Here is a 21,285-nt window from a genome sequence, read left to right on the forward strand (position 1 = left end):
GTAACGTTAACTTAATATGACCAGAAATACAAAAAAATCCCGGTTTGGGACTTTTATCAGGATATCTTGAAATGCTGCAGTGTTTTACCAAGCAATAAACTAGCAGCCAGAAGGTTAGAGATTTGTGAGCAATTAATTGGATTTAAGGCGTTTTTCTCAAGCAAATATTACCTGTACTACTACTTGGTTTCTCTAACAAATTGATGCAGTGTTCATGATTATATAGTTTAAAAAGCCAGTAGAAATAAATGCAATGACCCACGCTGAAACTGTAATACATTTACATAACATGTTTCTTTAAATTAAACCATTTTTGTTATCCCCAGCCTTTTTCCTATAGTCTTTGACTACATTTTAGTTTTGAAAAAAGGAAGCTTACTACTACAGTGACGATGAATATGTTTATCTCCTGCCCCCTCCCCCCAGCATATTTTTATATGAAAAAGGAATAATATGGAGAGATTAAACCTGTTTCACTGGTTCCTAAAATTAAAAAAATTAAATAGGTTTTATCTTTTACGTTGACCCTTTTATTTAACGCATTGCGATTTTTGCAAAGGTGGCTAAAACCTTTGACTCCATGATCCCACAGCAATAGCTGGGGGGCTCCCCCAAGTTGAATCATGTGTATATATACAAAGTTGTAGTGTTGCTGCTTGATAATTTAGGCATTGTTACTTGGAATTCCCTTTAAAAAAAAAAAAATCTTCACCCTGGCACTTGTAACATTTTTTATTCAAACCATAGACTTTTGGTACATGTTTGTTTCTTTCGCAATCCAACTTTATTAATAAAAAAAAATCAATATACAGATTATATTTACATTTTATATACATATTTACAGTACATTACTGTATAGTAAAACAAATATAATCGGAAGTTTGTATGTCAGTGCCAGGTGGTCTACAGGCATGGGTTCACAAATTTAGTAGCTGTAAACTGTTTAGCAAACCTGGCTCCTCTCCGTTTGCAGTAGCCAAACTCGGCGCGGATCTAAATTGTTTCTTACAAACAGCATGGCTAGGAGGTTGGTTTTGATACACATTTTGCCTCATATTGTGATTGTTTTCCCCTCTGCTAATGTTAACCGTTATCTTCATTGCTGTGTATAACAAATAAAAAAACATTGCCAGATCTCTGTTTACTTTCTTTGTGCCTGATTATAGAAAATCAAATAATTGTTGCAGTCCATTCTTATTTCTAATCAACAAAACAAGTTTTCAGTATTCCGGAATTGCATTGTGAAATGTCCAAAGCAAACATTATTTGAATCCGTGCTCCTGGCGGTGCAGCTTAAAAGAAAGTACTTTGTCCCAGTTACAGCTATACATTAGAATCTTAATGTAAGTGTCAAGACCATGAGAATGTTTAACGGCATCAAATTCTACATTTGTCTGAAACGAATGTTGCAATGTTTAGTTGGAGGCACAGCTAAATAAATGTGCCCGTCGCATCTGGTAATCCATGCCGACGGATCTTTAAAGCTGTACCTGGCTATAAGCAAAGTTTCCAGCCACCCCTCTTATCGCTTCACATATAAGAGTAGCGTAGATCCTCCCTCTCATGAATGCCAGCGGTCGGTGCATTGTCCTGCCATATTAAAGGGCAGATGCATGCGTTGAAGTATCCATGTAAAAATGTTGCTGCTATTACTCCACTTTTGAGATGTGTTCAGCATGTACGTCCGTTGTGTACAGCTGAAGGTAGCCTGCTGTAGGATGTCGACACGTTTGTAGAACATTTAATGCGTATCTTTATAAAAATATCCCCATGTAAGTAATCAAAATATTCTGTAACTTTATTAAAAAATATACATATAGGTACAACAGGAGTATAAATACAGCAAGTGTCTCTTTTGCTACTATACATTCACAGCAGGTGTGATTTGTTTTAATTGATTAGCTGTTAATAATTCTTCTTTGCTGGAATTGCTGTTTATTTCCAGATTCTGCAAGAGAGTTCTCTGCTTCAGCTTCTCCAAAATGGCAGAGTTGTTGGAAGCAAGACTTATACGTGTTCTAGGAGAGAAGACAGAATACTTATGGTCTGGGCCGAGCACTAAACTTTGTTCCTGACAACTTAATAATAAAAAAGTAGTGATTCCCTAATTTTACATACCAAAAAATGTATAATTCTATATAAAATTACTTAAGGACCATCTATAATTTTAGGGAAAATAACGGTAGTTATGGTAAACCATGAATGTTTGTCCCACGTTGACCTCTCTGATCATCATTTAATGATTTCCCCATAGGTCGGTGAGGTCCCAGAACAGTCCTATGGCAGTACAAGCTTATGTATTGTTACCAAGTCCATATTCACTGAAAATGTTAGTTTTATGTTGGTTTTTAACCGCACTTTTCCACCTTTTCAAATTACACTAAATGTAACTATAAATGCTTTTTGTCAATATTTGTTACCAAAGTGTTCAGATGTTGATGTTCTATAAGTTCAATTTGATGAGCTCCAAAAGGTAGGTACTACTGGACTGAGTAAACTACAACAGGCCAGGGGGGGGGCAGCAGAACATTACACCGTGAACATGTTGGTACACATGCCTAACATGAGCATTACAAACATTACTATATCTTACCGTGGGGACTCAATACCGCTGTCTCCTGTGGTGCTTTGATTCTCATTCTTCTCCAGTTGGTTTGTTTCCAGTGGACCACTTTTTGAATTAAATAACTTCACTTTGTGCTCAAAACATTTTCTAATTTCCTCTGGCTGCTGCCCTGAGATGGCATGTTTTTCCTCATTTCCATTAACAGATGTGTGAATCGTCTCTGCCATAGAGTTGCCTTCACTTGAATTACAGTAATCAAATATGCTGCCGTCGACTATTTCAGCAGTATGTAAATGTTCAGCAGTGTCGCCTTCTACTACAGAATGTTTTTGGACATATTGTTTCAGTGGCTGACCAGAACAAACATTTATGCGCAGAGCGGCATTATGGTATCCCTGCGAGGGTTCCAAAGATGTCATTTGAGACGTATAGGAGATTTTATGGTTCCAACAGGTTTGAGAAGTTTCAGATGTAATGTGTTCTTCGTGTACATCCCAATTGTCTGCATCCAAGTTTTGAGATTCAAATGTTGGACACATCTTGATGTTTTCATCAGTGTCTTCTTCAAAGTAGACGGAGCTACAAGCATCATCGTCTTGTAGTATGTTTTCATATATAGCTGGATCTTTACCTGTATGCTCCTGGTTCTGAGAACTAGAAAACACAGTATATTCATCTAAACCACTGGATAAATAACTTCTTGATTTTTTAGCCTCTAACTTGTCAAATGCCCCACTGTTGGTCCTCACAGTACTTTTTGAGACAGGGACACATTTATAGTGATTTGTTTGTTGGGAGGAATCGCTGATTGATACTGTCTTGTTCCCACAAGTCCCTTTACAAAATGTTTTACTTCTGTCGTGTTCTGGATTTGTTTCTGGTGGAATTAATGCCTGTTTTTGAAATTCATCAAAAGCATGACTGGCTTCTTCACAATATTGGCCCTCTTTGTTATTTTTAAACTTATCATCTATCCTCAACGTGCTACATTGTGGGTAGTTGACTGGATACTCCCTGAAGTCATCTTTATCCAGAACAGAAGGTGGCATCTCTTCTAGAACAGATTCCTCTGTATCATACTCCATCTTGTGTCTTTCACCACTTGAATATCTAGTTCCACCGTCATTTTTGCAATCCAGAGACCTTGACCGATTATCTCTTTGCTTTCCGGAGCTGGCTCTCCTGATCTCGTTTAAAGACTTTCGCCCATTTGTGCTTGAGGTACCTCTATCTAAAACGCCCTCAAAAGGATTGCTAATTTGCTTTTTATAGATTATATCATGCTTGGTAACCTCATTACGCATGGGACACACTGTATCCCTAACCATTATACCATTTGTAGTCATTACATCTTTCTTTACGGCACAAACAGATTTGAGTGCACAAGGGTCCTTTCTGCTTTTCTCTTTGTTTAACTGCAGTTTTCTGTGATATTTCGAAAGCCGGCTATTTCTCTTCTTGGAGTTCCCTCTAACGTTAGGTCCATGTTTGGTTTTTATTATATCTGTTGATGTTCCTTTACTAAAAACTTTTTTCTTTTCCTCGGCTTTTTGCATCAGCAACGTATGTTTCATTAAGTTGTCAACAGTGAGAACTGGGTTGATGCGCTTAATTATTTCATGTTCAATATCACGTGGAATATTATCCAAATTGTCCTCATCCCTCACAGGCCATTCCTCTGGGGGAAATTGAGCAGAAAAGGTTGAGTATTCCTTTTTCATCTTTTCTTTTTTGGAGACATTGCGCCAAAAAAGACTGATACCGAATTTCCTACTGCACTTTTCCTTTTCTTTTAGTGAAACTTGGGACTTTCCACATGTATGGTAGTCCCGTGACGTAGATGTAGCTTGGTGTTGAACTGATGGTTTTGGTTCCTTGATGACCTTTTGGGCTTTTTCACTGCTCTGATTAATTGACTGTTGTCCTAGGATGGTATGCAGAGAATGTTCTGAAAAGCAGCTACAAGACCTGCAGTGGGATACTGATGGTTGGTTGGATACCTTGGTTAAATCTACACAGCTCTCCATACTAATGAGGTATGTCACAGATGGGGGTGATACAAAGTTATCCTCTGCTGCAATGCACTTAGTGTCCAAAGATGGTTTCTTTGTGATAAAGTAAGTCTGTGGCGTGACAATGAAGTATCCTTCGCCTGTGTGATAGATTTTTCTTTCTTTAATGAGTGTTCCCAGTGTGCTGTACAGAATGTCCTGTGATGGAGTTGCTATTCCTAAGACAAAGAACATTAACATTAAATGCTTTTAATCATCAAATATCAGTGTTGGTATAACAAGAATTGAACATGGTTGAGAACGACAAACAACTGCGTGATTGTAAATACCTGGATAGTGTTTAACCAGATGTTCCAACAGAGATTCCTGAGTCACTACCGTCTGAGATGTGTTCATATCAGAAATGGCACAGCAAAGCACTTCAGCCAGAGGAATGAACTGAGACTGGGAGGCAGGAGTCATGTGTACTGGCGACACATCACCTGAAAGAGAAAAAATGAGAAATTTATAGCCCACCGTGGATCAAGCAGTGTGGGATACTTAAATAGTGAAGGGCAGAATATTGCTCATTGCCAAATGAATGTGAGAAAATATATTTTCACTGAGCTACATAATATAAACAATGCATCATTCTGTGTCAACCCCCCCCCACCACCACCACATATAGGTGCGATGGTCAGATGCCCACATACGTTTGGTCATATAGTTTATATATGCTCCCATTTGCTTTTAGGGCTATATAAATCCCTTCACGGAACGTGCAATACGTCTAATATAGATCTGTACAGGAGGTTTCAATGCTTCAGACACGGATACAGATACCGAATTGCCTAAAGTAACAGAACGTTTCGTATTTTTTTATCATTCTAAATGATATGTAAGGTGTGTGAATTGTGAAAGGATAGTTTGAACGTTAAACATTGTATTTTATTTAGAGAACGTTATGTACAATCCTCGAGCCATTTGAGTTTTCAATTCCAAACCGATATCTCTCCAAGGCTGTTAAATTACCTCTGACTTTTGTTTTACAGTCTGCCTTTGTAAAGATCAACAAAGGCTGTTTATCTAGAACTTTCCAAACTCCTTTTACGCAGGACGGTTGCTAAGATACAGCTTTCAGGTGCATAAATCAAGGGACAGGCTTTGTAGGAAGTACAGAGAGACAAACTTCAGATACCTTCCCTCCTGTGTGAACCTATGTGAGCTGTGAAACCCAATCGCCCAAAGAAGTGAGCCAGGAATGTCCTGAAAAAAGCCAAGTAAACTAGGCGAAGATGTAAACAACCTAACACCCCACGTCATAACACATGCAGGCAGCTATTAGATCCTCCTCGCTGCAGGGCAATCCAAAGCCACAAAGCTATTCACTCTGATAGCTACCAATTGTGGAAGTTAACCTCGGAACCTCATAACAAAAGCATTTGTACGGTTGCCCCACTTTTTTAGCAACCAATTTAATTAAACTATATGTAATTAGACACACAAAGAAGCTACTGCAATCTTATTAAAAATGTACAGAGAATTTGGGGGATTATGTTTCTTTTTATATGAAATCTACACATGTAGTGAGTAAAAGAGACGCCCTGGTTACAGGACACTTATCTGAAATGCCATTTATTAAAACCCTTCTGAGCCGGTAAGAGCAATCACATGAATGTCCTGCTCTTCAGATTTCCATTATTTCACTCTGCTTTGTTGTGGTTTTGTTTAATCTTGTTGGGTCTGGCATTGGTAAACTAACAGGGGGTGCGTGTAAACTTTACTTACTAAGGGCAACGGAACAGAGAAAGTTGAAAAGAAAGATGTCTCGAAACAAGCAGCACATGAGTCTTAATATGGAGGCAGGGCCGGCCCAAGGCAAAATGCTTCCTGGGGCGAATTTTAAAATGCTGCCCCCCCCCTTATCTACCCTTTCTCGCCCTCCGTCCCTGCCGCCCCCCCCCCCATTATCTATCCTTAACCCCCCCCCTTGTACTTACCTTTCAGCAGTCCTGCGGCGAGTCTCCCTGTTCGGTCTCGGTGCCGGCTTGTAATGCTGAGCGCCGGAAATTAGGTAATCTTCCGGCACTCAGCATTACAAGCCGGCACTGAGACCGAAAAGGGAGACTCGCCGCAGAGGAGAAAGAGAGGGGCGCCGCGCGGGTTCTGACAGCTTGCTAAGCGAAAACCACTCGGCGCCCCTTTCTCTCTCTTTCGCTTAAAAAAAAAAAAAAAGGGGGCTTGGGGCGGCAAAGTGCCACCCCTTCAAAAGTGCCGCACCGGAGCGGTTGCCCCACTCGGCTCCATTGTCGGGCCGGCCCTGTATGGAGGTCTCTACAGGAAAGGCCCTCCCTTCCCTCCTGCTGACAAGCACAGATTGTCAAGCGCCCTTCTCTGAGGTAAGCAATTTGCAGGTAGTGCCTTTTTTATGTGAACCCCACAGATTGCAAGTAGAAGATAAAAGGACGTTTATTTGACAGACGTTCATGCATTCTGCTTAGGTCATTGGCCACCCACATACAAAGTCCAGTCTCATCATGGTCATCAATATCAAGACCCCTTTCCTCCATACACTACAAAATTATAAAGGCTCCATCTGTCCAATTACTATTTCTAGGGATTTAGCGCATTTTCTCTGTATAATACCATAATTAGGCCAATCAAAATGTTCAGCTCTGGCCCTACAAATCCCTTAATCCAGCACTGAAATGGGAGATACGTTTAGGACAGCTAAGAAATTCCCTTAGCGGTTTTTGCCATCAAATGCCACTAAACGTAGCTTAACAGAGAGTAAGTTAGTCCCTTGTTTCAAACCAAGTAGCTTTCAAACTATTAAACTGAATGAAAAGCAAAACCAATAAGGTGAAATGAATGAATTTGTTGATGATAAAAGCAATTGGGTTTAACAAATCTGCTTTATAACAATATTGTGGAAAAACCCAACCAATATACCTTAGTTTCTAGCGGTTAGTAGAACAGCAAAGTTACATTGTACCTCTGAATGAATGAGGGGTATGGAAGGGATTGCATGTCGTATACTCGGAAATGTGTACTAAGCTCATGCACAAGAATAGATTTGTTGTATTTCAGTGCATGGTTCATGTATTTTCCAAGAAACTAAACAGAATGGAACTCAAGCTATCTTCCTTTCCCCAATGCACATTTGTACTAACGGGTCCCATTCATTCCTCTACTATGCTTCCTACCAGCAAGCAAAACAAGGCTACCTACTTGCTCATTGGACCCAACCGCCACATGCTTTACATTTCTGTAAATGAGAAAACAGCTGTGGTCCAAATTAAGCCCTTCCCTTCCTCCCTAATTGCAGCATTTGGTGCTTCTGTTTCTCTAAGAAGCGTTGCAAGTCCTACTTTGCCTTGACAAGGAAAACATATATATAATTGAATCTTATAAACTGAAACTGTAACCAATTCACAAAAAACATACAGTCCAAGTAATGTTGGGGAAAAGGGCAATTTATGGATAAAGTAGGTAGAAATGGAACACGTACAGCCACTAAGGACCCCTTTTTTTGGCCAAAGGTGCTCCCATGGTTCCCCCACCCACTATTTCTATGTGCATTGCCACAGATAAATGGAAAGTCCTCAATATGTAGTAGCTTTATATGAAACACATGCTTAGAGCACAATTCCAACAACAGCTCTGACTTTTTCTGAGCTTCAGCCAGCAGCACAGATGAAAGTTTCCAAATGAGATTGGAAACAGCAGAGACAGGCCTCCTGCGGCTTTACCACCCCAAAGACGTTTATGTATTCCTGTGTAACACACCGGATAAAAACCACACCAAATGGCCTGAGGACCTGCGGCTCAGAAAAAAAAGACCCTGTGGATTTGTGGCAGTAGAAGAGCGTGCATTAAATGCTTTAGAGGATTCTGGCAAAATGTGACTTTTGTACAAAAAGCACTGTAAAGTTACGCAATAAGGACATGTTTTGGGACATCGTTACTACACACTGAATTGTAAACATGTTACCTAGAAGGACAGTTAGTACGCTAGGCAAGCCTCAGATCAGTGGGTTTTATGTTTGACTGAGCATGGATCTCGTCCAAGTAATTTACATACTGTAACTTTGTATGGGGGTATTCATGCTTACAATGGTTTAGATTTCTTGAAAGGGAATGTTATTTGAGTGTGATATTTACAAGGAACCACATTTAGATTATTCAAATAATCTAACCTCATATAACAAAAGCATTTGTACGGTTGCCCCAATTTTTTTAGCAACCAATTTAATGACGCACTATGGCACACCAAATGATTCATTAAACTATATGTAATAAGAAATGCAAAGAAGTTACTGAAATCTTATTAAAAAGGAAAAAATGTACCGAGAATTTGGGGGATTATGTTTATTTTTATATGAAATGAGACGCCCAGGTTAGCGGTGCAGGGCACTTTTATATGAAATCCCATTTATAAAACCCTTATTCATTTATTTAAATAATGATTATGGCCAAAGAACAGGATTTTCTCACAAAACAATCACGGATACAGCCTTTAATTAGCACACTGAACAATACACTTAACTAAAGTATATTGTTTAACATAAGACAAGCAAACACTATGGGGCGGTATATTTTACTGGTATATATTTAATAATACAAGGTGGTGATAGTGTTCAAATGGAAGGACCTTTAGTGGTCAGACACCTTTATTAAAGATCAGTTTTAGTTTTTGCATAATATGTTTTCAGGTAGGGGCATAGTAACCATTTGTATGGCAAACACCCTAAGTATCGAGCTGTTTGTGCTAAATCACTCAATAGTTCATCCCTAATCACCCAGCAAGACTTTCTGCCTTATAAGAGGTTATGCAGGAACAAACTTCAATAGCATTGCTGTATTAAGCAACATGTAACTAACACTAGCCGAGAAACCTAACTTAATAACAACCCCCTTTTAGAGGCAGGGTTGCCACTCGTCCTCGTTTTTGCTGGACCATCCCTACGTTGGGAAGTTGTCTCTAGCAGAGACAATTCATCTGTCTAGACTAGAGAGCAGCCAGGGAAAAACAGCTGCTGTGCTGTGAATCAGCCAGACAGGAGCCCCTGATCAGGTTGCAGTGTGAAGGAGCGAAGCTTCACCGATACAGCAATATTGGACTAACATTCCATTTTAAAAGACAACCTCTTGCGTATCAACCTCCCTTTATTGCGTCAAATATATAATGTACACACCACTCTCAGCCACACCGATCACACTTTATCGTACAGATCACCCTCAACATAGAAAGTGTCGGCAGATAAGAGCCATTCGGCCCACCTAGTCTGCCCAACCACATTCCATAATGTAATTTAATACAGAAATGTACTGCATATTAATCAATTGCAAGCATATATAAAAGGATCACAGAAAAATTAGGTATATATTTGAGTAGTACAGATTTACTTTATATATATAGAATATATATAATATGGCTAATCAGAAGGTGTATTCAGATTCATTGTAATATATGGGCAATGTTTTCAGTAGCTAAACCGGATGGCGTCAATAGTTTGTGTTAATGATCCAGTATCTCCAATGCTTGTGCTAAGAAAATATACTATAATATTGTAATTTAAACATGATTTAAAGGCTATGGGTCATCAAATACTGAAAGGCAGCAAAGTGTACTTTGTGGTTTTACTTCTACAGTTTATATTTTTTCTTGAGGGAAAAGTGGTGGGTGTGAAAAGGAAAGGAATAGCAACCCTTTGAATGCCTTTCCACATACAATAACAAACCATATACCTAATTGGCAGTCATTATTCACCAAGTAAGAACGTGATATAAGAATATTTATCAATGTGTATTCGCTAGCATAATGTAAAGATCAAATAGTCTGCTCTGCATTCCATTGTATCGTCTACAAATGTCATCCAGCTGTGGCATTCACAATCAAAACCACTTTGCACACAGTGCAGATCCTTAGAGATTATCATTTCCTAAATAGAAACATATAATACAATAAAATACTATAAAAAAAAGAAAAACAAACAAAGAAAAGTATAGCTGAACAGCTGTGCTAAACAAAATACAGACACTGCTGTTCTAGGGAATTAGGTTACAGAGATCATATAGTAAGCAGCACAAAATCAAATATACATAATACACAATTGTGTGGTTGTCTTTGGCTGTTGCTTTAATGGATTTTTACAATGGATGAATGGACAGCTAATATTACAAAGTAAACTGATCCCGTTGCATTTTATTTACTTATTTAGAGCACAGATTGGCTAACACTATAACCATGATTAAAATGTTAATAAATTAACATTAAATTGGCAATATACAACATTTACAAAATCATGAAAGGTAAGTACCTATTTGGGCAAAGATGATCTGATTATACAGAGGATCATGAGAAGGCAGCGGCATGGAGATCTTGAAGGAACACATGTTTTTGGGATGCATGTTGTAGCTGTTAGAAAATTGAGTGTATGTTGTTCTGAATAAGTGGGTTTAGTAAACATTTTAAATTGGAATAAGAAAGGGAGAGTCTTAAAGAGGTAAGGAATTCCACAAAATAGGTGCAGAAGGTGGGAAGAAGCCAATATGCTTGAAGAGAGGCATCGACCCAATTGAAGAGGGTGGTTAGGAGAGAATTTTGGGGATAAATGAGATACGGAAGGGTGCATCAGAATGGATTTGGGGGGGGGGGACATCATATGTATTATAATCCAGGTACTGAAAATAAACAATATCATGATAGCCCTGGTCATGCATTTTCTCAATGCTTCGACCCTGAAATTCCATCCTGAAACTTTTAAGTAGCATACCCACCAAAACTGTCCAAAGAATGACTGTTATGGTAGTTGGTTTTCTAATAACTTCATTCTGACATTCAAAAATTGGGACCACCAGACAAAATGCATTTAATACCAAAACAGGGATGTGTTGGATGTATGAATTAGAGGAGAAATTGTGGCTTTCCAGCCCACCTCAAAATCCCCTTGTGTGATGCCCTTGTACACCAAGCTCCACTTCTCTTTTTGTACTGAGATTTAATGTCAACCCCAATGGCCATGTGCCTGAAACCCTATCCTGGCAGCCAGACCTGTGTGTGACCTTTTGCTGGCAGAAGAGCAGTTGGGAAACGACTGCTCTCCAAATGGTCAAATAACTAAAAATGTTTGGATTGAATTCCACCATTTGATCTATTCTTTACAAACCCGTGGAAATGGGGAAACTGTATTTCCTGTTTATTTGTAAGGTTTATGTATTTCTGAATAATTTAATAGTGTAAATAGTTTTTATTGTGTACAGGTGTGTATTATTCTAAGTCTGTAGGATGATCAGTGTTGATAGTCAGGTTTGTTACCAAAGAAGTGCTAATGAAAGCATTAAACATATATGAAAAGGTGTGCATCAAAGGCTCAGCATGGTTTTAATTAACACTTTCACAACAAAGTTCCATGACAATCAGGATACTTATCATTCACTAAACCTAACCTTGGCACCACAGTCAACATACTCGTAATGCTTTCGCTGTAAACCCTGAGGAAATGCACACCACAGGTATACACCAAATTAAGAGCTCCAGGAACCAGCTTTCTGAAACTGAATACACCAAAATTCTACAAGGGAAATAAGGATTTATTCAAGATATACACACCCCGTCACTCCAACACAAAGTACAATTGTAACCAAGCCGCCACGTGGTCTATATAGATGGAAAGACATTCCCATTCAGAAAGGGCAATGTGAAAACAAGTAAAGGTAGCACTGCAGGTGTACTCTAAATGTAGGATTTCAAGACTTGAAAAGCAGGGGTTAATAAAATTGACTTTGGAAGGTGTGAAAAATAGCAGTTCACCAGGGACACTCTATGGCCACATTAACAAACTCAGTAGACATCAACCTAGATAAAGATCTGCACTACTTCCCTTTAGGATATTTTTTTTGTTCCATTGACGTGTCTATTTCTGACCAGGTATTTGCAGAATGGTGTGGACGATGTCCTATTGTATTGTAAGAAAAACAGGTTTGCAAAGACAAAAGGAAAACAATCCTTCAATTACATAAATCAGCAAACTAAACCATTAAGCACATTTGACTTTTGTTCTCTGTGTGAAGAATTATGGCTAACAATCCTTATCTGTAGTGCGGTTGCAAAAACGCGTTACTGGAGGGGATTCTTTCTACAAAAAGCCTGAAGCACTCCGCAAAGCTGAATTCTAAAGGTTTTTATAGACCTAAAATAAAAACAACAAAACAATTGCCCTACTTGGTTTAACATAATTCTACTATGAAGTAACATGTATTGGTAATGTGACTCACACCTTATATATATATATATATATATATATATATATATATGTTAAAAGTGATCTCAATTTGATTAAGAATAGAAGGCATTCAAAGAACATTTACTTGCCAAACTCATGCCTTATAAACATGCTAATTGACCTCATTGTCAAAATTGTCAAGATTTCTCTTTGAATACTCAAACAATGGATTGAAAGATACCCAATGATCTTGTTACTGAGCATACTCACTAAGATAAGAAGGGTTGAAATTAGTTTAGAATGTTTGAATAATGTAGTTTTATAAATATTTCTTGCAAATCAGAAGAAATATTTTGGTACACAGATATTGAGAACAGCCTTTAACATACATACATATATACATATATATATATATATATATATATATGTATTATTTTTAATAGTCTTGAATCTTCAGCTTTTGATACTGAGCGATATTTAGTCTGCATAGATTTTGAACTCCCAGTGTGTTAAATACACGATTCTTAGAATCCGTCTGCAGTTGTAAAATTGCACATTTCGTTGTTTTGAAGAACTCTCTCAAACACCAAGGATATAAATATAACATTTCCCACAGGGTATTTGAAAGAAGTAGCACCACGCTTTAATCAGCCATGTAAAATATACACATCTGATCCCCAGTTGCCGTTACGTTTTTTCTTTTTACAATAAAGTGGTATATTGAAACGCTGTGAAAGAGTCAAACCACATGTTGAAGGAAAACATATCACATTTTATTAGCAAGAAGCATCAGCCATTCTGAAATAATCTCAGGGCATGTAGGTCTTCTGTGGAATGTTTCTGGAAATAAAATGTTAACATCACGATAATTATATTTACACTTCACCCATTCCCTTCAGAGATGAATGTTGGTACAAGGTCAATCTGTTCCAAAAAGGTCACCACTTTGGTTAGCATATTTTTACAATTATACTGGGACACACTGAGGCTCTCCTTTATCCAGTGTAATTTCCAGACCCAAATTATAGTGATTGCATGCCTTATAATTCCTTCTGCTTTTTGACGAGGGGAGCCTCCCCTATATATTTAACTACATAAAAGAATATATAAGAAAAGAAAATAAGATGATTTGGTCATTATAAACAGGAAATGTCTACTAGAAGCGCTTTTTACAGGGGTTCCAGAAAATATCTTTAGCTTTTCACCCGTAGCCCATATTTTTGTTTTAAATAACTTTTTTTTGTGACTTCTCAGTTTGTTATATAACATATAGTCAAATATCTCAAAGAGCAGGACTGTTTACGCAAGGGCAACTGTATAGTTACATAGGTTACACAAAACAAAAACACAAAAAAACTCCACCATTTCTGTTCATCCAGACGAGGGTAAGATGTCTAAAATTGTGTCAAAGCCTTTAAAAAACAAAACAAAACAAAAAAACTTGACGCCAAAGGCAAACATAAAGCTGAATAAGTTAATTTCTTAGAAACGCAGCCAGCCTTTCTTCAATATTAAGTGAATCCACACAAAAAACACTTCGGCAGTGCATTCCACATCTTAACGGCCCTCACTGAAAACAATTATCCTTTCCACAAGGAGTCCCTTTTCCTATAACATTAGTGGACACCCTGCTTTGTCTATAAATTTGTATGAGTGAAAGAATCTGTAGACATTTTCCTTGAATATAGTTGTCCCCTCATTTCTTTCCAAAGTCTTCTATTGAACAATATAGAGGTCATAGTCAGGGATGCAAGGCAAACAAAACAAAAGTAAAAATATGGACGGTATTAAAGCTGACCTGCCATCTACAGAATCTGATATACAGTTTATACACTGCAGACAGTTTTAAGACATTTGTAATTTTAGGATGTCTACTTTCACCAATTTATGATATATCACCAAGATGATATATCGGGGAATGTATCCACCCTCCCATCTTCCTTATTGGCTTCTCCTTATTTGTAGTTTGGGGCAGGAAATTGGAGGTGGCTAGTGTAGATATCCAAAAAGCCCAAAGCATTAACAAAATATCTTGGCTGAATCCATTTAGACGTTTCTAAATGCTTACCATACATGTGACATACAATGATTTTTGTATGCACTTACGATTAATGTCAAGTTTTAGTGACATCTGTTTTAACATTAGAGGGCATCCACATGTTTGCTCTAGGAATGTAATTATAGAACATATGGGAAGCAAATGCAAGGTTCAGCATAAACAGGTGGTGGTAGATAATTACGAAGTGAGGACACTAAGTATGGTCACAAGATGGATTTATGTGGACATAATCCTGAGATGGGAAGCCATGTTACTAGCTACAGTAGTTAATACTTGTGCTTGGTTTAGACATTTCTTGGTGTGTTGTGTAGAAAAGGAAGGTCTTGGAAAATACGTAATGTATGAATCTTGGTCATGGCGTTCACATGAGGAATGACTTGGTTTGATGCCAATTTGTTCTAAACATGGGTATATGAAGACATGGGACTGGGAGTACGGATTTTCTTTCTCCCCCAGATTTTTGGGGGATCTCTAATCCCATTGCAGAGATATCGGTGAGAGACAAGCAATAGTCCATATACATATGTTGACCCTTGGAAGAGGTCTGTGGGTACAAGGGGTTTGTTCGCTATATTTTTGTCCTGTAATAACAATGGCTCTTGTAGAATCATTGGTTCTGTATGTTTAAAGACATCACATATCGAATAACAGAATATTTTAATACAATGAGAACCTAGAACAAAAAAGTATTTCACAATAGTAGAACAGATTCGGTGTTACTGTTCTTTTTAGTGAGCTACTCGCAGTGATCTCATCTCAGCCCTATTCCCCCAACCCCCACATCGTAGTGTTATTTCAGTCATCGGTGCAACACAGATCCCTGTAAGAACTTCATTTAATTCCCCCACTTTTGTACAGTCTGCACACATGAAGTATTTGTGCAAAGTGCCGGGCAATTTCCTTATTTATCAGAATGCATATTGCAAAGGTATATTGGAGCTTTTCACAGCTCCTCAGCTGAATACACAAGAACAAAGCTGAGATCAGCACTGCGGCTTCAATTACATTTATATTAACCTGTTATAAATTTAGCCTCAATAAACAAACAAAACCAACGCCTTTCATCCCAGGCCTTAAAGAAAGTGACGTTTCTCTACGTTGGTCTTCCCTTAGATTTAAAGACAAGTTGAAGGCATAGTAAACTATGTTTATTAAACTAGCTACCAGACACGTAGGTGTAATAAACTGTGTGAACTTTAAAACATTGCCAACCAACCCTTACTCTCTTCTGTAGAGATGCCCATCTGTCTACTTGAAGACCTCAAGGTTTATCGTTCAAAGCCCATCTGGCCAAAAAACCCAAAGGTACAAATTTATTGTATAATTTAATAAGACAAGTCTTTTACTCTACTTGGTATTGAAAAGTTGGACAACACTGCCATAATGTCATAGAATGTTAATCGTGAAACAGAACCATGGGTCAACTGAATGACAAATTCTCAGTGTATGCTACAGGTTGGAAGGTATAGTTTAACGACTAAACAAATGCATGCTGCCAGCCCTGATAGTGGATTTATGTCTCTGGGTGTGCTTGCCATGTGTCTGCTTGTAACATGATAGCATCACCCACAGGATTAACATGACAAAACCCTGTAATGAAATGTATCAACATCCACATCTCTGAAGATCTGTTTTGTAAACTGTTCAAAATACAAGACGGTGCTGAGTACTGTACACATCTGAACATGATTGTCTTCCCTTTGATGGGCAGTCTACTCTAATTTAAGACCTTAGTCCACAATATCTGTCATGTGATCCCCAGCAAAACAAAATAATTTATCTTTTATCTGTGGAAGGTGAAAAGAAAGCAAGAAGTGATAACTGTGGTAGGCTGGGGAGATAAATGCAATGTCTGAGAGCTCAATATCAACAACATTTTAGCTAAAGAAAAGAAACCACACAATTTCAAATATACAATTATGTGTAAATGAAAGATGCATATAATACACATTCCTTTGATTTGTATAAACAATGGTTTTAGAGCAGCCCTCAATGGCATGCACACAGGGGGTCTTATCAGACCTCCTTGGAATCCTGGTGGAACCAGTGCTGAAGCATGGCTGGCGATGTGTTCCCACATATCCTATAAGCCATAGCGCTAAGGATAGGAAAATGTAAATGGACCACTCAGTTATTACAAGCATTAAAGTGCATACGATGGCCAGAGTGTCCCTTTAACAGATTATTACATGCAGGGGAAAAACTTTCAAAATAATATCATAATGAAACAAGAACAGTACCAAGAGGCCATTACCCTTGATAATGTAAGGAATGCTCACTACAAGTACCCAAAATCCAATTACAGACAAATAAGTTTGAGATGGCATTGCACAGTTACTTACTTATAGTATAATTCTTATCACTGATATTATTAAAAATTGTATTTAAAATGTGTGCCTATGTTGGTAAATAAAAAAATGTAACCAGCAGTAAGGGCAATGTACCAAAATGGCTGGTAACAGTATGGTATGGTTTCAGTATGAGATAAGGCAAGGGACTGCAAAAATAGTAGCTGCTGGGCAATAGCATTCCTAAATAATAAATGTAGTAACTGGCAAGCATATATACCCAGTGGCTACGATCAGGGAATTCAACAAAGAAGTTTATTCACAAAAGGGAGAGTATGCAGGAGTTGTGGTTTCCACTCCTTCACTATTCATTATGATGGGCCAACATATAGGGCTGAGCTGCCCTATATAACGCATTGTTCATTGGGTGAGGAAACTTTAAAATATCTGGATAATTTATTTACACATTATACAGGGCCACTCAAACTCTTCTTGGAGGAGAGGTTAACTGGGGTTGGACATTCATAATATAAAGTGAAGTCAAGGAGTTAACTCAGCTGACAATCCCTGCTATAGTGCATAGACTCCAAAGTAAAATATAGTCACCAAGGATCTATAAAAAAGGCATTTTATGGAAGCAAGACTAAAGATTTGAGCGCACAGGTAAGGGAATCAGCGAGCAATGCAGCCAGATATAAAGCAAAGAGTAGTAGTAAAAAGAAATAGGGATGCAAAGGCACAAATGTATAAAAATCAGGGTACAACAATGTAGCTAATGTTCACCCATGAAAAGTGAACTTCCGCAGTTAATACTGGACTATGTACACATCCATGCCAGGTCATTATGCTTCAATCTAATGGATATAAAGATCTAGCATTAGCCCCACTATGTCTCCCTCTCATCCAGGTTCATCCACACTGCATGTTTGGTCCATGTGGTGTCGGTCCTTATTATATGCTTTAAATCTCTGTTTATGTTTGCTTCTCCCTCCCCTAAAAGCTACCCCACTGTCACTAGAAACCATCTGTTTCCTTATGCTACAACCATCTGAATGTGACTTTCCCTGCAATCCATGTCTCCTTGTACAAGCAGTCACCCCCATTCTGTCTCAATCCACATCAACATCCACATCAACATTCGCATCGATATTCACATTGTCATTTTCAAGAGCAGAAGGGCCTTCTGTATGCTGCTGCTAATATTGTTAATGTTCATGTTATTGTTAATGACATTATTGTTGGACTTGGACTTATTCCCAAGCTAGGAATCTACTGGCTCTAGGACTGAAATGTAACAATTGTATAATAAAAGTAACATTGAGCTCATTGAGGCATCAGCAATAAATTGTAACCAGGATTCATCATGAAAAGAAGTTTTCCAAAACAACAAATACAGCTGTAGTGATAAATATTCAAGAAACTGGAAGAAAAGCAAGACGAAACATGTAGAGAAAGAAGAATGATTAGGAGAGAAGAGCTAAACTATGGACAATGATCAAGAAGGCTAATAAAAAGAAAGATTTATAATAATAATAATAATAATAATAATAATAATAATAATAATAAAGTCAACATGGGATAGGAGTAAACTTGGAATGGTCCCGTGTTAGCGAGTAAAGGTGCAGAACTCAGAAGGCAAAACAAATAAATAAATAAATAACCCCCTGGTTTCTATGGGGTCAGCTCCATAGACAGAACACTTTACCCTACTGTGTACTCACCCAGAGCTACGATACGGAAACCCCGCGGGGGTCTTAGAGCTCTCCTGACCCAGGCATCCCTCAGCACCTCCAGGTTTGAGCTGTGCCCCTGGACCAGCAGCACCCAGCTCTCCAACCAGCCCTGGAACGATACCTCCGACATGGCCCGGACCAGCCTCCTGTTCCAGAAGCACCTCGCGTTAGCAGCCTGGAAGTCCTGGAAGATCTGGCTGCCCCTTTCCTCCCCGGTAACGTCCACCCTGCTCAGCACTAAGGCCAGGGAGCTGGGGGCCAACTCCACCACCCTATCCCGGGACATGCTGGATCTATAGCTCTGCCGATCCGCGCATGGGATACTGAAAACTGCTGCAACCGGAGCCCTCGCCTGGGGAAACCTTACGCGTATCAATTACACAAGTGCCAGGGGAACAGCTCGAGCAGCGGGGAAGACTCCTCGCGTGTCAATCATTCCCAGAGCAGCCAATGGGATAGTGGTTGGGTAGGGGGCGGGGCCTTTCTAAACACCTTGGTCAGTGGAGTACTGTAAGGAGGCATGAGGTGTGTGGCGGGCGGGAGGGGGAGTGAAACGCGACCCGGGCAGGGGGGCTGCTTGTGAGAGTGTAATATGATTTCTAAGGGAAAAGTGTGCTGGAGCAGATGGTGCTGGAGTTGGACTGAATGCAGGCACAATGGGGCCAAAAACTCTGATCCAAGCTGCAAATCCGGGCAATAAAAACATTACTAAACAATTACTAAAATAATGATGTACAGATACCCGGTTAGCAGAGCGCATTCATACTCTATGCGGTGCGCTAGTACTAACTACCTGCACGGCGTACTTTACTAGTATTATGATATGTTTACCCAGTGTATTCAGGGTAGGTATTTTGTTTGCTAGAGCGAGGGTGTGCTGAGGGTGTACACCGAGGGTGTACGCCGAGGGTGTACGCTGAGGGTGTGCTGGACTAAAGCGTAAGCTGATGATGCTGGGGAAGGCGCAATGATTCTATCACTGGCAGGAAGGATGCTAGATTCCAAAAACATCTGAGGCTCTTGCCCAATTGCTAAAGGGAAACTCCTACTGTTTTATTTATTTGGTGGCGGGATCTCGGGTGACATATTCTGGCCTAGGCTGGAAGGTCCAAGTGTGAAGCCGCCTATTGCCAAAAAAGCCAGCAGCCTTTAAAGCAATGCGCAGCTTCCATATGGGGCACAAAGTACCATTAGCAGCCTTTGTCCTTACACAATGATGTTGGGCAATATGCTGCGTGTGACGTCCTCATTGCAGCTCCAGGAGGATTCCAGATCGCAAGGCGGCAAGTTGCTGAAAAGTACCAGAAGATCGCGGGCAGGCGACTATTCATGTTAAACTCCCAAGTTAAATGAAACGGTTTAAAGGACTTTCAGCACCTCCTTCAATCAGCTTTCAGTTAGCTTAAGAATCTTCACAGCTCTTTTTTTTAAGCTGTCTTTTACTTGGACTCCATATCTGGCTTATTGGCCACATGAATTTGAGTTCTGCAACCCCGGTGGTCATGTGAACTATTCACGCTACTAAGCACCAACTAAAATGGGGGAGGCAAGAGCAATGAGCCAGTGCTGCAGAATAACCAATGGTAAATTAAAAAATGTTGTCTCAAGAAGGAAGCGCCGGGCATCTTTAGAGACTTGGGGCTGAGATATACAGATATACTGAGATATTCGAGCATAACCCCTTCCCAAGCACTGATGTGCCAGACACATCATGAACAGATGCCCCTCGGGACTATAAAAATGGTCCCATGTTGCTGCGATAGCTAAGTTAGCACTCTAGCTGACCACTCCATAACCAGAGCAGTCAGCCTATAGCAGATCAACTGCATTTCTGTGCATGTGATTACTGCAGTCACGACTGCTGTCACCAACAAGCACTCAGTTCTTCAGCCCTGAAATGCCTAACAAGGGGTTGAGGTAAGTTCACGCCTCTCTGCACCTTTGCAATGGCTGTTCTTGGTTGAGAGCCATGCTGTATTGCCCCTTGTATATGAAGGAGCAAGTCTATGACAACGATTAGTCTGACATCTGAGGCTCAAGAAGTACAGTAGGTCTGGCAAGAGAGGTTTTATCCGTGGCACAGGGAACACAAGCTTCCAGAGATCCTCTACAGTGGGATTGCCAAAAATGTGTAGCGATGATGTTGCATTGAACACAAGGATGTCCCGCGGTGCAAGATGAATGGGAACATACTAACATATTGGACCTTTCTGGTTCCAGAACAAACATAGTGCCGGTAGGCCATTATCTATGGACTAGGACTTTAGACTGGAACTTCAACATATGATTCAATAGCGCAGACCATAGACGAGAATTGCTTAGAGAAACATGCACAGTTTGCCACAAAGAGCTTGGAAACATCAGGATAGGTTAAGACTGGTGTGGTGGCAAAGGATCATTTGAGCAGACGCTTGCTTTCT

General features: G+C 39.3%; 1 protein-coding gene across 1 annotated transcript; it reads right to left on the reverse strand.

Moving 5' to 3' along the window:
* Positions 1-1,804: 1,804 nt before the first annotated feature.
* On the reverse strand, positions 1,805-19,297 carry STOX1 (storkhead box 1). Its single transcript, XM_053451054.1, has 4 exons — positions 18,854-19,297; positions 4,908-5,060; positions 2,594-4,796; positions 1,805-2,018 (listed from the first exon to the last, which is right to left on the reverse strand). Exons 1-4 carry the CDS (start codon positions 19,149-19,151, stop codon positions 1,862-1,864), a joined length of 2,811 nt encoding a protein of 936 aa, XP_053307029.1. The 5' UTR covers positions 19,152-19,297; the 3' UTR covers positions 1,805-1,861.
* Between the last annotated feature and the right edge of the window lie 1,988 nt (positions 19,298-21,285).

The sequence above is a fragment of the Spea bombifrons genome, chromosome 11 (genome assembly GCF_027358695.1).
Source record: "Spea bombifrons isolate aSpeBom1 chromosome 11, aSpeBom1.2.pri, whole genome shotgun sequence".
Classification (NCBI taxonomy): Eukaryota; Metazoa; Chordata; class Amphibia; order Anura; family Pelobatidae; genus Spea; species Spea bombifrons.